The following is a 20047-nucleotide window of genomic DNA, read 5'->3' on the forward strand; positions in this document are numbered from 1 at the left end:
TGTCTGTGTTTGCTTCATGACAATCAGTAGTACATTCTCCCGTACTGACCTGGTTCACCTTCCTTGTCTGCAGGCTACCATCTCCAACTTCTTGTGGTGTCAGAAATGATGTGTCAATCTCCCTTTCCATATTCTCAATCACTTCTGTCTTTGCTTGCTGAATCTTCAGTTCAGTGTTCAGTTTGTGTCGTTCTTCTTTCCACTTCAGTTCTTGCATTTGGGTTTCCATCATTTTCATTTCTCTTTCCAGCTGGCACTTCTCCTCAAGAGCAGCTGCTCTTGTCTTGAGCTCCACTGTGCTTTGGCTTTCTTTTACTTTCAACATGTACAGCTGGGCTCTCATTGACATTCCTGATCTTGATGACCCGCTCTTCGCAGATGAACATTCATCTTGATCCTTTGCCTTCTTTTGGTTGACATCCTCTCCTTGGGCTGGTGTCAGAGATTCAATTGTTGCTCTCATGACCTCCAACTCCATCGGTTTCTGCTCATACGTTGTCCTGTGCTCATCATAATCTCCTCCCAGAAGAGTACACAGGTCACCATCTGTCTGTTTCAGTCTAATGTAAGTGTGCTGCCATCTGGAGATCTTTGCAACTGTTTGCTGCATCCTGTCTTCATCATCTTCAGATGTCAGATCATCCAGAAGCATCTTTCCGTCTTTCTCCAGCTTGATCAGCATTTGTCTGAACATCTTCAGCTTCAACTCCTTTTGGTACTGGTAACCCTTCTCAGTCATTTTCAGTGCCTGGGCGGGCCTTGTGACAACATGCTCTTGATCATCAGTCGGATCCATGGTGTGCAGGTAATTGGAATGACGAGGTAGGTATAGGATTCAACAAAATTCTGTTCTAAATCTACACTACCAGTTCATGTTAGTCATGTGCCACAGTTAGTGCCAACTACAACATAATAAAACAGGATCAATCATGGGTAGGTACACTGTTAGTTAAAAACACACCTCAAAATTCAAGCAAATAACTACACTGGAGGGAAACCCTGGTACGGCTTTGTCTCGTTGGGCCAGAGAGGAATTCATTTTGCCATAACTGGAGAGATTATTACTGTTACGGCAGGCAAAAGATTCGTTTCATAGGATTTATCTATTGTCGCCTCTTTGATGTACGTAATAACTGAAAAATACACATAAATAACAATCAGTCCATAAAAACGATAATTGATACAAATATGACGCTCATTCATATAAAACATAGATTATCACAGCCAAAATTATGAGAAATAAAGCAAATAAATGGTTAAATCAGTAACGTAACAAGTCAGTAACATATTGGCAAATCATTTGGATAATAACATAATCATAAATATCATCTATTCTGTCACATACTCTCTCCTTCCTTTGGCATAGCCCACGTGTCAGATATCTCAGCGCCGTATCACTGGCCACGACGCGCAGTGCGCCACGCAAACAAATCAAGGGCCGCGTTCGCCGCGCTATTCCTGGGGAAACCCGCAAGCAAATTGTAATGCGGGAACACCATCCACACAATGCTTTTCCTCCATGAAATTGGAAGGTGGAAAATTGTGTTAAGAATTTAGGGTAGGAGTGCAAAATGATTTTTTATTTTAATGTCATTTTCCACCCAAATATTGGGGCACATAAACAACAAATCTGGGGACACTTACTACTGGCATTCAAATTCAACTATTTTAGTTAACCAATTGCAGGTGTTTCATTGGTACTGACTTGGACATAATCAAATGCTAGCATAAGGACTACCGACTATCTGCCAGCTTTTGTAATCACATCCATGATGGAAGTGTTGGTCCTTAAATCGATAACCACTGCTTGCTATCCTCATACAGAGGTAAGGTTTCCAGGAACTTTTTGCATTACCTACCTATCACATTTTCCCCATGCTTCTGAAGTTACACTGAAACAGTATGACTTCTATGGGGTTTTTGGGGTGCTGATCATAAATATGTTAGTTTTGATCACAGATGATGTCTTTGTGCATTTGGGCCAGGTCAGGTCAACCAGTACATACAGGGTGTCCGGAAATTGATTGCACACTCTTTTACTACATTTGACAAGGAAACAAAACGAGCATGTTTCATGGTTTATTTGCCGATATACCCTCCACCCAGTCGCACACACTCCCTCATACGGTCGGGCATGCCGCACATTAGGTTATCCAGTGTCTCCGCACTGATGCTGAGCCACGCTCGCTGGAGGTTCCTGATTAGCGCCTTCTCGGTGGTAGCCGGCTCCATCATGTCGAGCTCGCTCTGCACGATAGCCCACACGTTCTCGATGGGCGACAGGTCAGGGCTGTTGCCCGGCCATACACCCTTCTCCCAAAACCCTGGGAGGTTGTCCCGGCACCACTGTTGAGTGCTGGTGGCGTGATGAGCCGGAGCGCCGTCTTGCTGGAAGATCGCCTCGGTCATCTTCGGGAGCAGCTCGACCTGTGTTGGCGGCCCCGTCTTCCTCTTCCGCTTCATCGCCGACGCTGCCGACTTCTTCAGGACCTCCTCCACGTAGTACTGGGCCGTCACGGTCTGGCCGCGGGGGACGAAGTGGAGCTCCGACAGGCCCTGATGACTCATCATGGCCCAGACCATGACTTTCAGCGGCTGCTTCACCGTGTCGATGGCAGGCACTTCAGCGCTGCTGTGCGCCCAGACGCGCTCGTTCTGGCGATTCGGCGGGTACATGAGCTCGAACACCGACTCATCGCTGAACAAAACGCGCCGCCAGTCCTGGATGGTCCAGTTCTTCCGCTCCCGGGCAAATGCCAGCCTTTTCCGCTTCTGGGCTTCGGTCAGTTTTGGCTGGCGGCGCAGTTTTAGCGGTTTGAGACCCAAGCACTTGGTCATGTAGTGGTGAACAGTGGTCTTCGACACCGGGTGACCCTTCTCAGTCAGCTTTTTGTCCAGTTTCCGCGTCGATTGGCGTCGTTTCAGCACGGCCTTGGCGAGCACGATTTTGGCCACTCTGCTCAGCACAGTCTTTCTCCCACGACCCTTACGATTCTCAAGTGATGCACCGCTGCGGTCGAGAGCTAGCCAGTAATGAAGGGTCCGGCGAGATATGCCCACTTGTCGGGCAACATCGCCTACCGTCATCCCGGCTTGAACCATCCCAACCGCGCGGTGGCGCGTCGTCAAAGTGTGCTCCCTCACCATCCCGATATGGGGCCCGCGCGCGAAGACTGCCTCTCGGAAAATGACCTGTGGCCGCTCACTGCGGCTCGGGTCAGGTCACCTGCTGGGTCACGTGATCAACTGACACGCTGGGGTGCCCGGGGGCGGGGTCGCGACCCTGCCTAACCGGTTTGGCGGGAGCATGTGCGGGATACGGGCATATGGACAGTGTGCAATCAATTTCCGGACACCCTGTACATAGGAGTCCTGCCAGGTTTTCATAGTAGGGGTCAACTGTCTGACAGCTTGGTAACATGTTACCAAGGCACAAAAACTACTTTGTAAATGTTCAAATGGTTGCTAAATTCGAATTCAGCTCCAAAACGTAGCCAAGAAACATGAAAAACTTGATTAAGTGATTGTGAACTGAGGTCATCAAAGGTCAATACCTAACCTGACCTGACCGTCAGGTGACCTTGACACCCACCCTAATATGCATGGGACCAACATCATGTCATATGTTTGAACGCTTGAAACCATGAAAAGACTGCAAACCGAGCCGACATACGCCGAATCGCGATTCCGGCCAAACATGGTCTCGAGAATCAAAGGTAATTTGGGTCAGGGTCATGAAATTTTCAGGGTGGGTGTAAGATTGACTAACTCGAGGGTACTGCAAGTTTCGTCGCGATCGGCTGCTGTTTACGCGAGTTATTCGCGAATAACCGAGGGGTGGTCCGTTCGACCCTCCCCCCCCCCCCCCCCCCCTATACGGGCGAGGGTTAGTGTACTATGTCTGCTTGTATTTTCTTGCATAGTCTCACAATATTTGATAGTGTAGCTACATGCCTATTTAGTGTCTGTCAATAATATCAAGTGGATATTACAACTAAGTTTCACCGTGAATTCCTTAACCAATAACATCAGATCCCAGCTGTGCATCAACTCAGCCATCGTGTACATGCATCGGTTCTACATGTTCCACTCGTTCTCCAAGTTCCACCGGAACCTGATGGCACCATGCTGCCTCTTCCTGGCCTGCAAAGTGGAGGAACAGCCCAGGAAGCTGGAGCACCTTCTCAAGGTCGGCTGGAACTGCATGAACAAGGAGCCCCTGGACGTCAAGTCGGACGTGAGTTGCCGTTTGGTTTGCAGCTGGGCTGCTTAGATAGACAGGTGTGACTGTGTAATTCTGGTTCCATGCTGCCTTCAAGTGCACTTAATGGGATGTTTTTGTTTATTGTTGAGGTGCTTACTGGACAAATTGTCAGTTGGGTACTGCATTGGTACTTTCTTGTGTATCGTTGTCAAGGGGCTTTTAGAGTTAACAGTTATGTTGCTTTCATTTGCCATCATAAGTTGATGTATTAAATCATTGTATTCGAAAATCACATCCATTCCTATCTTAATTTTTTATTTGCTGTATTATTTCTGGATGTTTGTATTCTTTGTTCTGCAGCTAATGATGTCTGTAGCTCTTCATTTACAGCAGATGTGCCAAGCTTGACTTTTTGTGTGCATTTTCAGAAATTCAAGCAGCTGTATGACGAGCTGGTGAGGAACGAGAACATCCTCCTCGCAACTCTTGGGTTTGACTGCTCTATTGATCACCCTCACACTCATGTTGTAAAATGCTGTCAACTCATTAAAGGTGAGAATGTCATTCACAATGCTGGTTCAGCTACAGGCTGGCGATAATGTGATTTGTGTGTGTTCTTTGTTTGTGCATCTTAGTAACCACACTGTATCTTGATGCAATTTTGTTTTGTTTTGTCTATTTATGTCAGTAACTGTGTGCTTAGAGGGATAATCTTGCAAATATTTTATTTGAAATGTTTCCCATGTGATTGCATTTTATTATGTTAATGATAACAAATGTAAGACAACAGCTAAGTCTACATTTTCTTCAGCTGTTTGGAGCTAGTTTTTGAACTGTTTCTGGCTCTCATAGTATATTACATAGTAGATTATTCTAAGCTCAGTAAGTACAGCTAGGGTGGGGTTTTCCGTCAATGGGGCCAGTTTGTTAGCCTGTCGCTGGAAGTGCCCGTGCGGAGGGAATGGTAACCCAGTCGGCAGCAATGCTAACTGGAGGCTCTCCATTTTCCATGGGTCGGCCGGCCGGCTGACCCGCTCCGCACCGCGCGCTGCTGGCTGGTGTCTCTTGTCCGTGTGGCAAACGCACCCACAGCTAGCAGGGACTTGGCGCAAACGTCCTACTTCATGGCCACAAACAGGTGATTGCCCTGGGAAGGACGGGGGGCCAGCCTGGCCACCGGCCGAGACTGGCGCGTCCCGGCCACACGTTCCCCGGCTCGCGTCGTAGGTCTGGTCAGCCTTCGGCCTCACCATGTATGGTCAAACCACCCTTTTGTATTATGTAATAGGGACTTAATGCTTTCGGTTTTGTTCACCACATCAGTTATTTGATTAAGAAATGTAGCCCGAAGTGAATTTCATCCCATGATATCTTTGCATTTTACCTATTTTTTATTTAGTTATGTGCGCATGCAGTAGTTATCTTCGATTCTATTTTTTAAAGTTTTTATGCGTGAATAGACGTTAGCAATGTAAGCAGTAAAGCTTCAGCTCTAAGGCGACTCTGAGTCAATTCGTCGCTTCTCTTGTGCCACGCTTCCCCTCTTTACGCCATACTGTTAGGCCGAAGGCTGACCACTCCTGTGACGCCGCCGGGTAATGTGTGGCGTGGCTGATACATGCGCCGTCTCCGGCCGCTGGCCAGGCGGCGACTGCTGAGTAGAGGTAGCGCCGGCTCTGGCCGCTGACTGATCGGTGGCGGGTCTCTCTTCTCACTGTCCCACTCCGCAGACGTGTCTCACCGTACCTGAGTGCGGCCCGGCGGCCGGCGCCCCCAGGCCGAGCCGTGGCCGCGGGGCGCCGCCGCCCCGCCCAACAGCACCTTTTCAGGCCGACACGCGCCGCGTCGGACACGCCTGAGCCCAGATATTGTCTGCGCGCATGCGTGCTCTTTCTCGGTCTGGCGGGAGCGCGGTTGTGTTGCGCTCGGCCGGACTGGCTGGTGAGGCGGTGTGCCGGTGTTGGTAAGGAGCGCCGCAGTGTGTCTGTGTGGTCTGTCCGCGTGTGTGAGGTGTCCGGACTCGGGTGGCTGACAGTCCGCCTCCCCCTCCCTCTGCGTGCTGACAGCCTGCACCTGACCATGATGTGCCTGGAGTACCGCTCCACCCTGGTGGCCTGTGTCTGTATCTACCTCGTCCACAAGTGGTCGGGCCACGAGGTAAGACACGCTGATGACCGACCGCTACGTGTGCTGGACATGCAATTCTTATAGAATTGTAAATCAGTATGTGATTGGTTGTTCTTACGGTTAGCTGTTATTGCATTTCTTGAAAAGAAACAGCGCACTAATGTGAACGAGGTGTTGCAACGTAAACCCGACTAGACAGGAATGTTTAAAGGTAGTGTGCCACCTTTGAAAGATTTCCCATTTTATTTTTCCTGGGATAAGAAGCTTCTGCTTTTACCTAATATCGCAAAAAAAAATCAAAAATGGGCCTGGAATAGTGCCTTTTTCGCCTAAAAGTTTTTTCGGTTTTTAGATATGTATAACAACTGTAGTGGGCTCACCTGCAAACAGGCGTCGGGCAACAATCGCGATTGCGGCGCACTTGTGACAATAAGCAAAGGTCATTATAGTGTTACGACCATACGACGTACGGGAATGAGTTATCAGCTGTCTAATCGTAGACAACACAATGTCGAGCCTTAAACTGTAAGCCCGTATTGGTATTGTTTCTTTTATTTGGCTGTCGAACATTATTTATGGTTTGAAATATGATTTTATGTAAAATAATTGATATGAAAAAGCCGTCTTATAAGTTATGACCCCATTTCACCACACGCAAGTGGCAGAAATGACAATGATCAGCTGACGCATTTTTCTTGGCCGAAGTCAGAGCGCGCGGCCCGACGCACCACGCGTATTTGGAAATTCCGACCTCGACGAGCATCAGAAGCCACCTAACAGGCGTGTTCGAAACCGCAGGAGATGATGATGAACGGGTTTATCGAAACTTGATTGGATGAGCATATCGATAAAAGCGATTTCAGTGTGTGCATTTATTGTTCATAGTGGTGTGAAATGTGGTTGGGGTACGACCGACAACCCGTCGGGGCGAATTTCGCACTGGGGTACTCAAAATTTGAAGAATTTAAGACGTTTCCATGAGTTTTGAAGGTATGGATAAGTTCTAAAAATCCGGTTCTCCTTATCTGGGCCATTAACTCCATACGGTCCAAGAAAGCTGGCACACTACCTTTAAGATGCTTAATTTTTGTCTCGTTCTTTACCAACATTGTGTCGCTTTCCAGATCCCGAAGTCGTCCAAGGGCAAGGACTGGTTCTGGTACGTCGACCGGGACGTAACTTTGGAACAACTAGAGCGCGTTAGTGAGGAGTTCCTGCTCATCTTCAATCAGTGCCCCTCCAAGTTGAAGAACAAGATCATGAAGTCCAGCCGGGCCATCAGTGATCAGGTAAGATGATATATCTTGTCATTTGTCAAGTCTGAAAGAAGGCCATGATTTCTTTACCTTTTTTGTTATTTCTTAATTTCCGTGAAATGTATTTGCAAGCTTCATTTGAAGGCTGGGGAGACTTGCACTTTTACTAACCAAATTGTTCAGTGTTCACAGCTGTCTATTCAAGTTGCATTGACTATAGTCCGTTTTTTTTAAGTTTGCCCTCGACTGTAAAGGCCTTTTTGAACATAGCACGTGATTAGGCCACGATTTTCTCTAAACTGTAAATAGTTCCGTAAAAACGCACTACGGGTCAAGGCTTGGCTTGATAAAGAAATATTAGTTTCGATACCAAGAGGGATTTGTGTGCACTTGTGTCGGGGATAACGATGGATTTTAAAAGGGGTAGAGGGCTGGTAGCCCAGGCCCGACTGATTATATTGAATGTTCACGCATTTTTCTGTCGAGAGAGGGACGATGCTGACCGACGGGGTGATGTAAGAACAGTCAATGTTTTAAAAAAGACATGCGATGCAACTGGTGTGTCAGAGGGCACTGTCAAAAATATTCGAAGGGAATATCAAAACGGCCAGGTTAAGGCACCAGGAACGGTGCCACGGAGCAGGGCGGAGCGGAAGACCCTGGATTCTCTGCAGGCTGGTGCCCTCCGAAGGATAATTCACAACATGTACCTTCAGGTAAATGCTGCTTGTTTGCTTACTTCTGTGTTTGATCTTGTAATAGCTGATTAATTGTTGGTCGCTGCATGTGCACAGATAGGCTGATAATAATTAGCTGTTTGTTCTTGTCATAAAGCTGTATGTACGTATCGTATTCAATGTTAGCTTTTCATTTCGCGATGTTAATCCTCGCCCGTATATGGAAGGGGGGGAGGGATCGAACGGACCCCCCTCGGTTTTTCACGAATAACTCGCGTAAAAAGCGGCCGATCGCGACGAGACTTTGAATACCCTCGCGTTAATGAATTTTACACCTACCCTGACAATGTCATGACTCTGACCCAAATGACCTTTGACCTGTGTGGCCTCACCTAAAAAGTAAAACACTTGTTCTAGCTGCACCGATTGTCCGATAACTTCTAGACATTCAGTGATTGATAAGGGCGACAGGATGTACAAAATGTTTATCTCGGAATTCGGATACCGGTGACCTAGTCAGGTCAATAATGTGACCTCTCCCATTATAAGTCAATGGAGGGGAGGGGGGGGGGGGGGGGAATTTCAGTTCATTCGCGTGAACACCATCCAAAACAGTAAAAAATGCATCAATAGCTTTTGATTGAGACAAGATACAGGCTCCAAAACAAGTTCAATATGTTTGTCTCGTCGAGACGAATCGAATGATATGCAACATGACCTGTTGCGGGCAGGTCGTGGCCTTGACCTGCGGTCAAATTTCAAAATGACCTTTCGAGGTCAAATTATACATCCTTTGATGCGTTTTGACAAAAAGCCTCCTTCGCGGCGTGACTTAACCCTCGCCGGCCGAGGGGGGGGGGGGGCGGGTGCCGCCCCCCCCCCATAGGGTTTTTTTCGCGATAGCTCCGAACACACTGGCGATAGAGAGCTGAAACTTAGCATACCTGACCTTTGATTCAAGCCGGATCTTTTGACACCAACCGCATTTTTGGGTCAGGTCAGGTCACTGACCTATGGCGTCATAAGTGAACCTATGCACGGTCTTCAGATGTCGCAACTTCGCAACGCTCTCACTGCCAGAGGAGATGTCACAGGGAAATGAAACTGACAGGATCTAGTATAGATCATGAGTCTCACAACTTGTATATCTCGGATTTTTGCTAAAGGTCATATGAGGTCAGGTCATTTTCGTGACCTCACCATTATAAGTCAATGGGGAAAAATGACAACTGCTATTCTGGCGCCGGGAACGATCTCCAATCATCTCAAGCACACATAATCGTGATTTGATGCACTCCTTGAAAGGTTAGGTGCGTCACTTTTGCAATGTTGACCTTGCGTGACGTCATTTATGACGTCATCAAGGTCATATTAGTTTTTCGTCAATAACTCTTGATCAAATTAAGCTAGCGAGTCGGGAAAGCCACAAATGGACTCAGGAAGACCTGCCGAATCGAATGATATGCGACATGACCTCTTTCGACCAACTTTGTGACCTGGGGGTCCTGGCCTGACCTTGACCTGAGGTCAACACCCTAAGTTGACCTGACCCGGACAAAAAGTATATCATTGGACGCGCCTGAGCAAGGCGAACACGATGCTGCCAAAATCGCGGCTCTGCGGCCGTTTTTTGCGAAGTTATTCACCAAAAACTGAACCGTACCTTGGGGCACTTGACCTGACCTCAGAGGTCACCGGTTGACCTAGGACCTTAAAATCGGGTACCAATCTCTGCGTCTCGTAACGGCGCACACGCTCGTTTTTTCTGCGACGCGCTAGCTCCACCAGGGGCGAAACGGCGAGGGGGGTCGTACCCCCCACCCTCGGCCGGCGCGTATGTAGAAAACCAATAGGTCCGGCGAGGGTTAACCCTCTTTATCTCTTCCCACAGGGTACAGAGCGGGTAACCCTCGACACCATCAACGCTGAGATGCAACAACATCTGGATATCGACATGAGTCGTTCTTGTTTACGCAAGGTGCTGCTGCAAAACGGCTTCCGTTTTCGTAAAGTTGATAAGCGGCGCCTCTTATCAGAAAGGCGAGAGATTGTTGCCGCCAGGGCTTCCTACCTCCGGTCTATCAGACGCTTGCGCCAGTCCGTACCTGACAGTCGCTTTGTATTCCTTGACGAGACCTGGTTCAGCCAAAACGACGTCCAAGAGCGAGGTTGGCTGGACACAGCTGAGATAACCGGCCGTAAAACATCAATCGGCAAGGGACGAAGACTAGTAATTCTGCACGCGGGATCCAGCCGCGGATTTGTTAGCGGAGCGCTCTTCAGCACACGAAATGATGGACAAGCAGCAGACTACCACTCCAACATGTCGGCAGACAAATTCGAGAAGTGGTTTTCTGAACAGCTTCTACCCAACATTGAACCGGGAAGTGTCATCGTCATGGACAACGCGTCCTACCACTCAAGACAAAAAGAAAGGTAAGCAGCTAACCCTAACCACATTTTCGCAGTTTTCACGGCTGAGATTTCGTGCAAGGCCTGAGGAAAAACAAAACAATTAACTTGATATACGACATATTATTTGATCAACATATTAATGCTATATTCACTATTAGTCCGTGGTTTATAGTTATTTCATTTCTAGTATGACAAAAGACTATGGTTTAAGCGGCGAACTGTCTCGTAACAGTCAGTCGTGTTCATGACCCCGCAATCGTTCTGTTCTTAAGACTTAACATTTTTTGTTCATTTATTTTCCGATTGTGTTCTTCCAGAGCCCCCACAACCACCTGGCGAAAAAAGGACATCCAGGACTGGCTGGATGAGCGAGGCTTGCAGTACGACGACGACCTGCGCAAGCCGGAGCTCGTGCAGCTGGTGAAGAGCCTGCACCTCCCAAAGAAGTATGTGATCGATGAGCTGGCCGCGGAGAAGGGACACCAGATTCTTCGCCTCCCTCCTTATCACTGCGACCTTAATCCCATCGAGCTCATCTGGTCTCAGCTGAAGGGACTGATGCGTCAGAGGAACCAGGGAGGAAGGCTGGAGGCGCTGGAAAAATTGCTGGTCCAGTGCACCGAAGACATCACGCCACAGCTGTGGGAGAGTTGCTGTCGGCACGTCACTGACCTGGAGAACGACTACTGGAGGAAAGACGGCCTTCTAGACGACCTGGACCCAGTAGTCGTGAACATCGGCAGCGACAGCGAGGACAGCGACGACGACGACGACGACGACGACCAGACTGAGTGATCTTGTTCCGATCGCTTTGTTGTTCTGCCTGGTTTGTAGTCGGCTGGTTGGTCGATTTGTTGTGTGTTCGATCAGTAGGCCGCTGTTTTTTCCCGTCGGGCAGTTAGTCATTGGTGGTCAGTCCGCTTACTTTGGACCAGTGAGTCTGTTTGTTCTATGTCGCCGGATATAATGTGTTTATGTCTGTGTTTCGTGACTCGCTGTTTTAGCTGGGCTGTCCTTTATATCCGTCTGGTCTTTTACCTTACCGCCGAATTCACGGTCGAAGCTTGTTCCTGGTCACGCTGAATACGTTTCCATACATGAATACGAAGTGTCTATATCATCTTAATTTGACGAGTTCAGTTGTGACAAAGCGATGATCTGGTTTGATTATATATATATATATATATATTATATATATATATATATATATATATATATATATATATATATATATATATATATTATATATATATATATATATATATGATGCGCGACAAAATAATATCGAACATGTCAATGGAGAGATAATGAAGCTCAGAAAACTATTTGCGAGAAGCCACCTAAACGTTTCAGAAGTATCTACGGCACTTCGATATCTTTGACATCTTGACATGTAAATTTATAAGCATGGCCAGCTTACCTCTCATTCTATTCCAAAACGGGAAAATAAAACTTTCCTAATTTTGCACTTATTATTAATATAATTAGAGCCAGGCTAGCGATACTTTTATCTATCTATTACAGACATATTTGGCTGAAGTTGTAACCCTTGATTGAGTTGTGCTAGAATTATACAAAAGCGTACCTACGCTTAATACCTACACAATTTCGCTGATGGTTAAAACCAAGGCAGTATATATAGTTCAAACTTTTGAACAGCTTTTTCATGTGTTTATTGCAGTGTGCGCCGAAAAGAAAAGATCAGCTTTCCAAGTAATTCCCTCTGCAAATCGCATGCTGTTTTTAAAAATGCTCTTACAGTCGAGGGCAAACTTAAAAAAAACGGACTATAGTTTGATGTCCACTTGTCCCGTCTTCTCCATTTCTGAGCCGGGAGGGGTTAGGTAGCGCGCACCGATCGTCACACCTCTGTGCCCGTTTGTGTGTCTCCAGGAGGCGGAGCAGATGAAGCGGCAGCGGAACGAGGCGTCCCGTCCGCGCCAGCCGGCGCCGCCGTCCGCGGCGAGCTCCGGCAGCGCGCCGGCGGCGGCTGGAGCGGGACCGTCGGCGCCGCTGCTGGCGGGGCCGCCGCCGCCGCCGTCCGGGGCCTCGGCATCCGCCGCCGCTCCACCGGCCGCCGCCGCCAGACCCACCGGTCAGTGCCCGACAGTCACAGTATCAGCTATCCGTCTCAGCAGTTCTGCCTATATCTGTCTAGATCGTCTCGCTCTTCTCTCTTCAATTATACTTGCTTCTCCCATCCCTTCTTCTCTGTTAATCACCTCAATTCTTCAGCCGCTTTCACCCACCCCTCTTGATGGTTTATCCTCTAACCTTTTCTCCTCTCCTCTTCGATCCTCTTCATGTTCTTTCACCTGACTCTTTTCGCCTCTTATCTCTTCTCTTTTTTTTTTACAGTGAGCTTTTATTTATTTACTTTTTGTGATGTTTTGTAATTTTTTTGTGTAGGTCTTTTACCGACCACTGAAAAAAACTTGCCTTTGACCCGGTGCACCCCGAAAATAATCAGCTGCCAAAAAACTTACCCATCACTCAGTGTACCCTGAAAAATGTAGCTACGAAAAAAGTAACCTATCGCCTAGTGTACCCTGAAAAAGATAAGTTACCAGGCTATGCGGCTTGTGCTGCGCATGTGCACTCGCAGGTTTGTGTTGCTCCAGCTGTGTAACTGTCTCGTTCCCGCCCAGGTGCTCCGGAGCACGGCGGATCGTCGCGGACGGCGCACCAGCCGCCGCTGCCTCCGTCGCACTCGTCGAGTGGCTCTTCCTCTGGACAGCGGCCCGACTCGCACAAGCTGGCAGCGCGCGCCTACCGCGACAAGAAGGAGCGCGAGCACTTCAAGGTCGACAAGAAGCGTGACAGCGAGCGCGACCGGAGACCAGCGCCCCGGCCGCCGCTGAAGCAGGAGCCGGGTGCCTCTGGCGACTCGCACAAGCCGCGCCAGGACGCACTGCACAAACCGAGCAGTGTCAGTGACGTGCGCGACTTGCTGAAGGACGTGGACGCTCGGCACAGTCTGCTGAATAGCATGGAGCACCCGGCGCAGCGCGGCGCCGAGCCGCCGCGGCAGTCGCACTCTCGGCCGCACCCCGGCCACGCGCGGCCGCACCCGTCCGCGCCGCCGTCGGCCGCCGCCACCGCCGACAAGCCGCCGCACTCGCGGAGTGGCCAGGAGCTGTCGGGCAGTCACGGGGCGCGTCACCCGTCGTCGCAGCGGCACAGGACTGACGGTGACTCGGCCCACAAGTCGGGCCATCACCGGCGGTCGGCGCCGTCCGCGGCCGCCGGCTCCGGCGCGCCGCCGCCCTCCTCCAGCAAGGCGCCCAAAGTGGAGCGGCCGCCGCCACCGCCGCCGCCTCCCGTCTCGTCCTCGGTGCCCACCAAGCAGGAGAAGCGGTCGCCGCTGCGGCTTGACCAGCCGAACGGCGTGTCTCTGCCGACGGCGCCTCCGCCGCCGCCGGTCCGGGACCCGCTCTCGGCCAGCCTGGCTCTGGCGCAGATCAAGGACGAGTTCATGCCGACGCCGATCATTAGTCCGCTGCGATCGCCGCTGTTCAGCACTACCTCACCGGACCTTGCCGACGCGCTGCCGCCGTCAGAGCCCGAGCCGTCGCTTGCCAGCATTGTGCCAAAGATGGAGAAGAAGTTGTCTCCGCTGTTCTTCACCGAATCGTCTCCTCCCGCCCCACCGCCGCCGCCTCCGCCGGCTCCGGCGCCGCCGCCTATAAAGGTAGAGCACAAGACTCCGCCGCCCGTGGTGCCGCCCCCGCCACCGGCCGCGGCGCCGGCGCCTCCGCGCGCCCCACCTGCCGAGTCCAAGTCGCGACCGAAGCCGCTCTCGCCTCTGAAGCTGCCCACGAACGGCAGTGGTGGCGGCTCCATCTTCAGTCCGCCGGCGACGCGGCCCTCGCGCGGTCCGCCCACCGATCCGGAGCTGGTGCTGCCCAAAGTGGACGACATCCCCATGTTTAGCCCTCTGAAGGGCGGCACTACGGGGAGCATCCGTCTGCCGCGCGGCGGCGGCCCGCTGCCCGGCGAGCCGCGCTCCAACTCCATCAGCAGCCACGACAGTGACTTTGAGCTGGTCGCTCCCGCTCCGTCGCTGCCGCCTCCCCCGCCGCCGCCGCCGGCCCCGGTGGCGCCCGTGTCTGCGGCTCAGGCGGCCGTGCCGTTCAAGACGGCTCCGTCGGAGGACGTGGCGCTGGCGAAGGTGCCGTCGGCGCCGCCCTCTCTGATGAATGCTCCGATCTCGACGAGTTCTCTGCTGGGAGAGGCGGGCCGCGAGGACCGCCACAAGCACAAGGAGAAAAAGAAGAAAAAGAAGGAGCACAAAGAGCATAAGGAGCATAAGCACAAGAAGGAGAAGAAACACAAGGAGCATAAGGAGAAGAAGAAGGACAAGCACCGTGATCGTGAGGAGCCCAAGCTGAAGATAACCATTTCCAAAGACAAGCTGGAGGGCACGGAGTCGGCGGCGGCGGCGGACACGTTCATTCCCAAGTTGACCATCCGGCGTGAGAGCAGTCCGCTCTCCAGCCCGGGCAACTCGCTCAAGATCCGCATCGGCAAGGGCCAGGTGACGCCGGCCGAGGCGCCCAAGGCGAAACGTCGCCGCGAGAGCTCCGAGTCGGACCCGGGCAGTCTGGTGGCCTCGCTGCACACCTCGGCGCCCAAGCACAAGCACAAGCACAAACGGCACCGTCAGGTGAGTCCCGCCGCCGGCTGAGCGCCGCGGCCGGCCGAATCGCGACTCATTGCGCGGGGAACACACTAGGGATCATTAATATTTTTATAGGGGTGTTTTGGGGGACATGGTAATCATGGGCTGGCAGCCAGACCGTTCCAGTTACTTATTGCTTCAGATTTAGCTCACTTGCGGTGGTCAGTTGTGTCTGTGGCTGTGTCTGTCTGTCTGTCGGCCGAGTGTGGGTCTGATTGGCTGCGGCTGACCGGGCCCCCTCCACCGGCAGGACTCGGACCGCTCGGACGCTCTCCATTTCTAGCCGATCGGCCGACCGCCGCCGCCGGCTCGCCCCGCGGCCCCGGCCCCGGCCCCTGCGCGGCGGTGGCGCTCCGCCCGCCGCGCGCCAGCCGCCTACCCCGGGCTCTAGCTAATGTGTATTGTGTTCATGGACTCTGTGATGTATGGCGTGGTGCGGACGCGCGCTTCCCGGCCCGCCCGGCGCTCTCCAGCGCCAGGGGCGGCGCCGGAAACTTGAGTGCTGTGATGATAAAAAACGTGTAAGTCTTTCCGAGGTGGGCGCGCACGTCCTGGAGCGCTGGACCCGGCATCGGCACTGTCTCCAGCCCTCCCGTCCGCGCTACCCCGCCCGGCGCCGCCCTCGCTGCGCGCCGTCACTCACTACGCGCTCCCATCGCGCGTTGTTGCTCAGCCGGCCGGAGCTGGCCGGTCCGCCGCCGCGGCGCCCCGAGCGCGGCCCGCGGCTGTTGGTATTCGTGGTGCAATGTGGCCAGAGAGGCTGCCTAATCTGCGCCCGCCGGCCCAAGGTCCTGTTTTGTACCTACGTATATTTTGTATGTATCCGTAACATGCATGTTAATGTATGTCTAGGTATGTTGTGTGCGGGGATTCGTCCCTATGATAAATGCCTGGCTACCGCCACATTTATGCAATATATCGTAAAGTGTGATGCTGCCTCTCGGCCACGGCCATCAGTCGCACACCAGATACGCAGTATCCGCGCTGCAAGAATATCGCAGAACTGCCACTTAAGTGAACTCTTAACTTAAAGTATTTAACTTGACTAAGTTAAAGTGGGCCCACTTAAAGCGGGGGCGCGCCCCGTTCGGTTTCCAAATATGAGAACACGAACTGACTAAATAGGAGCCACACACGTCTACAGACGTCACATGCTAGAACCGAACCCATGAGACATTCATCACCAGTGACCCAGACAGTTTGACCTACGCGACACAAAGTCCTTTCCTTCGTGACGTGGCTATCGAGGCAGAACGCCGTTATCGCGCCGCTACGCTAGTGTCAGTTCGTAATCAGTGCAGGCTCTGGATGTTTCATCAGTCAGTCTGAGAGTGGCTCTGACCATGATGCACTGCGTGGCCCTCCGTAGCCGTGTTACTATCGGAGATAACGACGCTGTGGTTATCGTGTAGCGGATTGTCGTCAATCAGTACTAGACGATCACTTTTCTTCAGTGTATCGAAGAACGACCAAAAAACACGCACTAACACAATGACAAGTGTACTGGCGTATCTCAAATGATTGCCCAAGGAAGCTCCAACAAACATCACAAACACAACATGGCCCAGTTTGTTAACAGATCTCGGCGCGCACCCCCATCAATACGGCAATTCTATTCCTGCACACTCCCCCCCCCCCCCCCGAGGTCAGGTCGGGCGGTCACACTCCCGGGTCGGTACGGCTCAGAGCGTCCCTCTGTTTCTGCTCCCTGCGTCGGCGCCGGTGGCGGGACCGGTGGACCGCCGGCAGCTCCCCGTCACCCTCGCTCGTCGCCAGGCCGGCAGGTGCGCTCAGCACTGTCTCCGAGAGCCGTCCACCGGCCGGGCCGCCGCGCGCCACCTCGATCACAGAGTCCAGACGGTCCAGGATGGCCTGGAAGCGGCGGTTCTCGTGCTCGTCCTCGGGAGGCTCGTCACGGGCCGGTGGTGGGGTCAGCGGCGGCGCTGTGAAGTCGTCAGTGGGTGCCGGCTGGATGGCTCGCGGCAGCAGCGACAGGCCCAGCTGCTCCCCATCGGCCTGCCGTTCGTGCTGTATCAGCTGGACGGTGACGCGCGGGTCGCGGTGCGACGCCACGGCCGTCATGTGCTCCCACGGGTGAAAGTGGACCCCTACCACGGGTCGCGTCCCGCCCAGCGCCGTGTAGGTGGCGCACCGCTCACCCGAATCGAGCGCCCAGACGTGCAGGCACCCGTCCTCCGCCCCGCACAGGTAGTAGGTGCCGCACGGGGTCACCGCTCCGCGCACCAGCGTCCGGCTGTGCAGGTGTCCCCCGAGCGTGCGCAGCGTTACCAGATGGTCCGTGTCGAGCACGGCGATCACACCGCGGCGCGCCTGCACCAGCAGCCGCCGGCCGGCCGGGTGCAGCTCCAGGTGATCGATTGGCGCGCCTCCGACCTCCTCCGGGGCCAGTCGACGCTCCAGGGTCACCTGAGGTCGGCCGCCGACCTCGCGCCACGACCAGACGCTCAGCCGACCGCGAGCGTCACCGGCGTACAGACGACGACCGTCCGCCGAGCAGCAGAGGCTGTTGACGGGCGTCTCTCCGGCGACCAGCTCGTCCGCGAGCCGCGGCTCGGCGCCGGGCGCGTCCCGCACTCCGCTCTCCCAGAGTCGCACCACGCCGTCGAAGCAGCCGGTGACCAGGAACTGAGGGGCAGTCAGGTGGAACAGCGCCGAGTACACGTAGCCCGGGTGTGGCAACACGAGCGCCGTGTACCGGCCGGCCTCGTTCAGGTGCCACAGACGGGCGGTCCAGTCGGCCGAAGCGGTCACCAGTCGGTCGTCAGCCCAGCGCAGGTCGTACACCAGACCAGCGTGGCCGAGCAGCGCGTGCGAGCGCTGGCCGCTCGCCACCTGGTACACCAGCACGGGGAACTGGGCGGCCCGCTGGACGGCGCACGCCAGCCGCTGCCCGCTGCCGTCGAACCGCAGCGTCTGACAGGACTCGCAGTCGTCAGCGAGCGTGGCGCGCCGCGTGTTGGGCAGCCGGCACTGCTGGCCGCTGAGCCGACTCCAGGTGGGCAGCAGCGGCGAGCTGGGCCGCCGGGCTCCCGGCTCCGGGCTGGCTGCCGCTCCGGCCGCCTCCTCCGGCTGGGTGGGGTACAGTGAGCGCCGACCGGGCTCCAGAGCCGGCGGCAGCAGCGCGCTGACGGTGACGTGCAGCGTGGCGGCCAGCCGGTGCCGCCGGCCGCCGGAGCGCCACCAGTTCAGCGCGGGTGTGGTGCGCGCCGCCCGGTCGCCCGGCGGCCGGTACAGCTGCAGCCGCAGCCGGCGCTCCGTGTTGAGCCGACCGCCGGGCGCGGCGCTGCGCAGCCGCAGGAACGCCCAGGCGGTGGTGCTCAGCTCCGGCCGCGCCGTGGTCAGCTCGAACAGGAGGCAGACGCGCGGCTCGTCGGCCGTCAGCCGGCTGACCGGCTCGTTGAACAGCAGCAGGTCGTCCCAGGTGATGAGGCCGCCGCCGATTGCCGTGCCCGGCTGCGTCAGAGCCGGCAGGATGGTCTCCACGCCGTCGGGCTCGTAGAAGTAGGTGACGTGCCGATGCGGGTCACACTTGCGCACTGGCTGTCCAGTGGCGTCGTCCACCAGCTGCACGCGCACCATGGGCCGGCTGAGGTGCCAGCTGGCGCCGTCCAGCCGGTCGGCCTGGTGCACCAGCACGCCCAGCACCTGGTCAGCCGCAGCGGCCGGCTCTCCGCCGCCCTCCTCAGCGGTGTGCGGAACGCCGTGCGTCTCAGCCAGCTCAGCCGCCTGCTGGTCGCTCGGTACATGGGCCTTCTTCCTGCCACGGCGGCCCGGGCGACGCGGGGGTCTGCTGGGCGGCTCGCCAGGGTTCGCCGGCCCATCGCCCTGACCGGCGGCAGTTTCATCGACCACCCTCAAACTGGCGCCGGGATCAGCGGAGACACTTTTACCTGGCCTCTCTTCCATTTCATGTTCTTCAACGAGAACATCCGGCCTCTTACGACGTTCGCGATCCTTTCGACGACCTTTTGATGCGTGTCGATCGGTCTTCTTGACCCTCTTCCCACTCTCGACATTGCCATCATCCACATCGGCTTCCTTGACCTCGACCTCCTTGCTCTGTTCCATTTCGGTCATTTCATACGAAGGATTCTGCCAGCCTTGCAGTTCATTATTTCCCTGGCTGTTTCTGCCGGTCGTCTTGTGCTTTTTGTCGCCGAGCACCGCCGACAGAGAGCGCCGCGTCCGTTCGACCAGGCCCTCGGGCATCTGACTGCCGCCCTCTGCCGCCGTCAGGGGCTGCTTGTCGCCAGCCGAGACCATATTTACTCTCAGCTGCTTGCTGTTCTCAACACAATCACAACCATAAGGCACGCGGCACAAACATCAAAGGCGATGGTCCACTGCGATACTCCTCGAAAAGGGAGAAACACTGTAAGCTCTGAACTCTGAAGTTTAGGGAACACTGTTAGCTCGGCGGACTGATCTCTCGAACATAGCCTGCTCACCCAAACACGGTATCCCACCCACTCACACCGTCTACATCAAACACGAGCGTAGTCTGTTGCTCGGCGTTCCTGGAGCCGTGCTATCGGTGGTTTGTTGTGTGGAGAGGCCGTTGCCTAGCAGCGGAAATCGATCGCCCGGCCGCACCTGCCTCCCAGTCCACCGCACTGGGTCCGTCCTATGTGGCCACCAGGCACCAGACGGCGCGGCCGGCGGCCTG

The 20047-nt window shown here is 54.1% G+C and overlaps 4 protein-coding genes across 4 annotated transcripts; 3 read left to right on the plus strand and 1 right to left on the minus strand.

The window, feature by feature from the left end:
* Window positions 1-4066: 4066 nt before the first annotated feature.
* LOC122372206 (cyclin-T2-like) lies at window positions 4067-8390 on the plus strand. The gene is made up of 5 exons (XM_043349118.1): window positions 4067-4237; window positions 4633-4694; window positions 6271-6361; window positions 7456-7620; window positions 8382-8390. The coding sequence occupies exons 1-5, from the start codon at window positions 4067-4069 to the stop codon at window positions 8388-8390; spliced, it is 498 nt and encodes a 165-aa protein (XP_043205053.1).
* Window positions 8391-10152: 1762 nt separating this feature from the next.
* On the plus strand, window positions 10153-11820 carry LOC122372204. Its single transcript, XM_043349116.1, has 2 exons — window positions 10153-10700; window positions 10997-11820. Exons 1-2 carry the CDS (start codon window positions 10195-10197, stop codon window positions 11472-11474), a joined length of 984 nt encoding a protein of 327 aa, XP_043205051.1. The 5' UTR covers window positions 10153-10194; the 3' UTR covers window positions 11475-11820.
* Window positions 11821-12726: 906 nt separating this feature from the next.
* On the plus strand, window positions 12727-16291 carry LOC122372203 (vegetative cell wall protein gp1-like). The gene is made up of 3 exons (XM_043349115.1): window positions 12727-12774; window positions 13328-15345; window positions 15611-16291. Exons 2-3 carry the CDS (start codon window positions 13669-13671, stop codon window positions 15641-15643), a joined length of 1710 nt encoding a protein of 569 aa, XP_043205050.1. The 5' UTR covers window positions 12727-12774; window positions 13328-13668; the 3' UTR covers window positions 15644-16291.
* A 553-nt stretch (window positions 16292-16844) lies between these two features.
* LOC122372197 (jouberin-like) lies at window positions 16845-19983 on the minus strand. The gene has a single exon (XM_043349105.1). The coding sequence runs from the start codon at window positions 19642-19644 to the stop codon at window positions 17020-17022; it is 2625 nt and encodes an 874-aa protein (XP_043205040.1). The 5' UTR covers window positions 19645-19983; the 3' UTR covers window positions 16845-17019.
* Between the last annotated feature and the right edge of the window lie 64 nt (window positions 19984-20047).

The sequence above is a fragment of the Amphibalanus amphitrite genome, unplaced genomic scaffold (genome assembly GCF_019059575.1).
Source record: "Amphibalanus amphitrite isolate SeventyFive unplaced genomic scaffold, NRLGWU_Aamphi_draft 001329F_arrow, whole genome shotgun sequence".
NCBI lineage: Eukaryota > Metazoa > Arthropoda > Thecostraca > Balanomorpha > Balanidae > Amphibalanus > Amphibalanus amphitrite.